The 5,800-nt window shown below is 40.2% G+C and overlaps 1 protein-coding gene across 2 annotated transcripts; it reads left to right on the forward strand.

Annotated features, from left to right (window-relative positions):
* The first annotated feature begins 808 nt into the window (after positions 1 to 808).
* On the forward strand, positions 809 to 5,569 carry LOC116192316 (probable LRR receptor-like serine/threonine-protein kinase At1g63430). 2 transcript variants are annotated; one of them, XM_031520845.1, is made up of 13 exons: positions 809 to 1,389; positions 1,764 to 1,902; positions 1,990 to 2,061; positions 2,161 to 2,304; positions 2,401 to 2,550; positions 2,667 to 2,783; positions 2,973 to 3,037; positions 3,216 to 3,476; positions 3,577 to 3,782; positions 3,870 to 4,002; positions 4,092 to 4,249; positions 4,674 to 4,889; positions 5,058 to 5,569. In XM_031520845.1, exons 1-13 carry the CDS (start codon positions 1,299 to 1,301, stop codon positions 5,301 to 5,303), a joined length of 1,998 nt encoding a protein of 665 aa, XP_031376705.1. In that variant the 5' UTR covers positions 809 to 1,298; the 3' UTR covers positions 5,304 to 5,569. The 2 variants fall into 2 exon arrangements, with proteins under 2 accessions (XP_031376705.1, XP_031376706.1); XM_031520846.1 differs by lacking the exon at positions 809 to 1,389 and having other exon boundaries at positions 1,764 to 1,907.
* The last annotated feature ends 231 nt before the right edge of the window (positions 5,570 to 5,800 follow it).

The raw sequence follows: 5,800 nt of genomic DNA on the forward strand, positions 1-5,800 counted from the left end.
ATTTCTATTGTAAACTTTATAAAGGTAATGAGTGAATAAGGGTAGTTGATTGGAAAAGCATTCAAAGTATAGGGGGAGTATTGCAATTTTCTCTACTTCAACGCAATAATTCTATTTCAAGGGGATAATTGCAATTGATGCACGAGGCGCCATCCGAAATATCGCGATATTTTTGTTGTCTCGCGCGTGACCCGAGAAAAGAGCTCCCGGCTGCCATTAACGCAATCATTGACAGCAAAAACACTCCCAACTACGACAAACCCTTCACAGTAAGCAATTACTCATCTTCAAAACCCCAAAAATTAAAAGAGAATAGAAATAAATACCTATAAAAAAATAAATAATGGAAAAAAAAACATTTTTCTTTGTATTTTACTTCCTTTTCTTTGTGTTTTCAAAAATCCAAAGCGGCCCACTAATCTAAAACGAGTCATCCATAATGTTCTTTTGTGATGAATTTACTTTTTTTTCACATTCCTCGAACTAAGACTTTATTTAAAGACTTAATACTCCATTTGATTTCGCAGTTAAAATTATAAAAATTTTAACTTTAACTCAACACATTACACAATAAAAATACATATTTCTCAAGTAAAAATTTTTAACTTTATTTTTAACTCAACACATTACACAATCATTTTTTTTTTCATAATTAAAATTAAAGTTACTTTTAATTTTGAAATCAAACGTACGATTGTATTGTGTATTTTTATATAATTAATTAATTATAATTACCCAAAAAGAGTCAAGTTGACGATTATAGTATCTCTCTATCTCCATCTCACTCTCACTGTCTCGCATTGTGTTGCTGTATTTGCCCCCTCCCTCCTCCCTTCCTTCTCTCTGATCCTTTCATCTTCTTCTGTACCAGTAGACATAACCTCCCTTTGAATGCAAGTCTCTGTGTGTGTGTGTGTCTCTCTCTCTCTCTCTCTCGCTCATCTCAGCTCACTGCCCATATCGTTTCTTGGTATTTTGCTTTCATGGGTAGTTGCCAAATCTTGGATTTAAGCTCTACTCTGCTACCCCAAGACCATCTTTTTTGATTCTTGCCACCGCTTCCCGTATTCAAGAAACCACCCCCCCCCACCCCATTATCTTTTCTTCCTGCCCTTCTCCTCTACAGTATCAGAACCTTTCTAGCTAGTCTAGCCGGGTCAGTTTCGCGCACACATCCCACCAAATCTGCGGAATTGTTCTTTTTCCTCGGCTGAGTGTTAGTTGGGTGAGCTTCTATCTATCAGGGCTTGCTTGAAAGTGAGTTCTTTCGGGCTCAGAGACTTGGCCCCAGCAAGAAGATGAGATCATTTGGTTCAGTTCAGATTCTTTTGGCCCTGTTCGGTGTTCTGTTTGTGAAGTCTGATTCCTTTGCATTTGCAACATATGAAGGTGAGGTGTTCTTCCCTTTTCATGAAGTTGGTTGCTTGACAGATCTTGCTTGGTTTCAGCCTCCTTTGACTGAGTTTGATCGCCCAGTGTAGAGATAGTTTACTTGGGAGGATGCCCAAGTAGTCATTTCTTGTGCTCTGGTCAAAGCAGAACAGTGGAGGGTCCCTTTCTGACCCAATTTAGCCCCTTGATCTCTCTGCTTTTGAATGGTTTCAGAGATTTCAAGTGTGATTTCCTCTCTGCTTCTGAATGTGGCTCTAGTAGAATGCTGAAGCCATCCTACGATGAATCAAATATATTCGAGCTACCTTCGGTGCAATTGTTGCTCCTTTTGCTTGATATGTGTGCTAAACAATGGTATGAATTTACTGCAGCTTGGGCACTCACTACATTTAAAGAAGCCATTTACGAGGACCCGAATATGGTATTGTCAAATTGGAATGGCCTAGATGCAGATCCTTGTGACTGGTCTGGTATTTTTTGTTCGGTGGCTCGGGACCATGTCCTGAAGATGTAAGGCATGATCAATGGACGATTCTTTTCCAGTTTCTGGTTCCTTGACATATGGAAGCTGATGTACGCGTTAATATGATTTTGCAGAAACATCTCGAGTTCGTCCTTGAAGGGATTTCTTGCACCAGAGCTGGGCCTGCTCACCTACCTGCAAGAATTGTATGCTTCCCCTTCTAGAAATTACAGTGTGATCTTTCCTATCAGGGGAATTTGCTTCTTTCCAATGTATCTTACTATGGATGCCCTAATGCTCTGCAGAATTTTGCATGACAACACCTTCATAGGGGTGATCCCCAAAGAGCTGGGAATGTTGAAGAACCTCAAGATTTTGGATTTGGGGAAGAATCAACTATCAGGTCCAATTCCTCCTGAGATTGGAAATCTAACAAACATTACAAAAATGTACGATGCATCCCTTCTTTGGTTATTTTGAATTCAAGTTGCTCCAATTTTCTTTCACTTAATCGATTTCATTCTTGGCTCCTTCTCTTTTTTCAGAAATCTTCAGTCCAATGGCCTTACTGGGAGGCTTCCTCCTGAGCTTGGGAATTTAAAGTATTTACAGGAACTTCGGCTTGACAGGAATAAGCTGCAGGGAACTGTTCCTGCTGAAGGCAATTCCGATTTCACATCTAATATGCATGGAATGTTAGTAGAAACATCTCATACTCGATCCTTATATTGAGTTTCATTGCCCTTTGTAGCTATTTTTCTTTTTATGTTCTTTACAAGTCATCTCTGTTACAATGCACATTTTGCTTCAGGTATGCCTTGGCTGCAAATGGAAATGGCATATGTCGCTTGTCTCAGTTGAAGGTGGCCGATTTCTCGTATAATTTCTTCGTCGGGAGCATCCCCAATTGTTTGGGTTATCTTCCGAGGTAAAACCTTTCTGCCTTATTTGTCTTGCTTGTATTTCTTCGAAAATTCTGACCCAGAGTCAGTCTAAAAAGGTTCCTTCATGATAATATTCAGGAATGAGATTGATTTGATTGGAAGGAATCTTTCCGGAGATAATCTGTTGTAGAAGCTTCTGACATAGCTTGCTCTATTTGTCTCATGGTTCACAGTGTGAGCTTTCAAGGGAATTGCCTCCAAAACAAAGACACCAAACAACGTCCTGCTGCACAATGTGGTAAATCCAAATACTTTCTTAATCTTCAAATGTGAAAGTTTGTGATATAAGTATATTTCACATATGGGATGCTGAAGTAGATTTTTCTATTTTCTCAACGGATTCTGCGAAATGAATCTTTGACTTGATCAGAGTTACATTTTTTGATGTTAATAACAATAGCAATGCTTACATGCAGGTGGCGCCTATCCAGCACCCCCTAAAGGCCATTCAGTTCCTCCAACAGCGAAACACCGATCTTCTGGAGATGGCAATAAACATGAGAAAGCATCAAGACCTGCTTGGCTTTTGGCTCTGGAGATTGTGACTGGAACAATGGTGGGGTCCCTTTTTCTAGTGGCGATCTTCACTGCTCTTCACAGGTGCAACACCAAGTCGTCCATCATCATACCTTGGAAGAAATCGGGGAGTGAGAAAGAACAGACTGCAGTTTTCATAGGTTGGCAAGGCGTCTTTTTTGGCACTAAAGATCTTTTTGTTGCAGTAATAATGTTATCTCTGAGACTTAAATCAGATCAACTGGGTCGGTTTTTACACAGATTCAGAGATGTTGAAAGATGTGATGAAATTCAGCAGACAAGAACTTGAAGTAGCATGCGAAGACTTTAGCAATATTATTGGCTCCTCTCCAGATAGCTTGGTCTACAAGGGCACGATCAAAGGGGGGCCTGAGATTGCTGTGATATCACTCTGCATCAAAGAAGAGCATTGGACAGGCTATCTTGAGCTCTATTACCAGAGAGAGGTTGGCACGAATTATTGCTTCAATATTAAAATGTTGGGTGTAAAGTATGTTCAATATCTAATGAAAAGAAATTTTCTTCATGTCCAGGTGGCCGATTTGGCTAGATTAAATCATGAGAATACGGGGAAATTATTGGGCTACTGTAGGGAGAGCACTCCATTTACACGAATGCTTGTCTTCGAGTATGCGTCAAACGGGACTCTGTATGAACACCTTCACTGTAAGTTGATATTCCTTCACTTAACAATGAGGCAGTAACCTTTAGAAGTTTCCTCATACTCACAGACTGTGACCTTTATTTGATTGTAGATGGGGAAGGTTGCCAATTATCATGGACCCGGCGTATGAAAATTGTGTTGGGCATTGCTCGTGGGCTCAAATATCTTCATGCAGAACTGGACCCACCTTTCACTATATCCGAGTTGAATTCTAGTGCTGTCTATCTTACGGAAGATTTTTTTCCAAAGGTACACCAACTCTTACCTATTATTTCATCATGCCTAGTACTGTAGGGCTGTTTTGGTTTGAAATGAGACCAAGATTGTACCAGCTTAATATTATGCTTCTTTAGGGGGGGGGGGGGGGGGGGGGGGGTGGAGACAAGGCAGTAGAATATAGCAAACATGTTTTTCCTTATTTGGATAAGTTGATAGCGAACATGTTACAACACATTCCAAGAACAGTTTGGATCATTAAAATGTTTTCGTAAACTGAACTCTTGTCAAACTTTTTCCTTGTGTCCTTCGTTTTTCAAGATGCTAAAAATGGAAAGCTCAAAAGGCCATGGAAACCATTTTCTGGAGCTATATAGGCTGAAACATCTCTACATTCCCTTAGAATTATGTGCAATACTGACCCTAAATGGAGATTGTTTATGGGATTGAACTGCAGCTGGTAGATTTTGAAAGTTGGAAGGCTATTCTTGCAAGATCGGAGAAGCATTCGGGGTCTATCGGCAGTCAGGGAGCTGTCTGTATTCTTGGAAATTCTATCCAGCGGCGACATGAGGATGTTAAAGGCAACGTTTATGCATTCGGGGTACTTCTACTTGAAATTGTCAGTGGAAGACCTCCTTATTGCAAAGACAAAGGCCACTTAGTAAATTGGGTAAGAAAGCCCTTTGGAAGACACTTTTCTGTTAATCTCTTTTCGTATTCTCAAGATTTCCTCTACTTGAATTCTGCTGGTGGATTTGACAGATAAAAAACATGGACAAATACGAAAAGTGAGTTAAAACCGTGAAATAATCAAATAATCTTGCTGGTTGCTGTGCAGGCTAAGGACTATCTCGAACTGCCAGAAGTGATGTCTTATGTGGTGGACCCTGAGTTAAAACACTTCAGCTACGACGACCTAAAGGTGATTTGCGAGGTTGTGAGCCTCTGCCTCGATCCCGACCCGACCAAGCGACCCTCGATGAATGAACTATCCTCTATGCTAGAGAGCAGGATCGACACCTCAATATCGGCAGAGCTCAAGTCCTCGTCTTTAGCATGGGCCGAGCTCGCTCTCTCATCCTAATTCGAAGCTAACACAATGTAAATCTAAGAAAATGAAAGAGATATTCTATAGAGTTTTTCCTTATTTTGGGGGTTAATAATTTCTTGATGCTTTTTTATGGTCCTAATCAATTTTTCTGTCTGTATGATGTAAATGATTTGCATGCTGATGGGAGGGAGCCAATAGGGACTCGAGGGGTTTGACAGTCTACTGCTTGTATACCATTTATTGAAATTGAAGTGAAAATTTAGTCTTGCTCGCAAGACTCACAAAAACAGTGAGAAAAACTTTCTCGAGACTTAATGGCCTCCTTTTGTCAATACATTTTGTTTTCTTCTTTTTTGTTTTTTTTCTTTTCCTCTCCTCAATGAGATGACGAGCTATCCTCAGTCAATTCCGGTTGAGACAATTCTTCACGCGGCTGAGAAGGCCCAAAATTAAACCCAAACCAAACCATAGATTGAAATGAAGTTTGATCAGATGGATGTCCTCATAACACCAACCACCTCGAAACATAA

Source organism: Punica granatum, chromosome 1 (genome assembly GCF_007655135.1).
Source record: "Punica granatum isolate Tunisia-2019 chromosome 1, ASM765513v2, whole genome shotgun sequence".
NCBI classification, from domain to species: Eukaryota; Viridiplantae; Streptophyta; class Magnoliopsida; order Myrtales; family Lythraceae; genus Punica; species Punica granatum.

Excerpts from the sequence above, each read along its gene's own strand:
- LOC116192316 (XM_031520845.1), top strand. The coding sequence starts at position 1,299 with ATGAGATCATTTGGTTCAGTTCAGATTCTTTTGGCCCTGTTCGGTGTT. Across the intron at positions 2,305-2,400 it reads CTAACAAACATTACAAAAAT|AAATCTTCAGTCCAATGGCC; the intron begins GTACGATGCATC and ends CTCTTTTTTCAG. Across the intron at positions 2,551-2,666 it reads ACATCTAATATGCATGGAAT|GTATGCCTTGGCTGCAAATG; the intron begins GTTAGTAGAAAC and ends ATTTTGCTTCAG.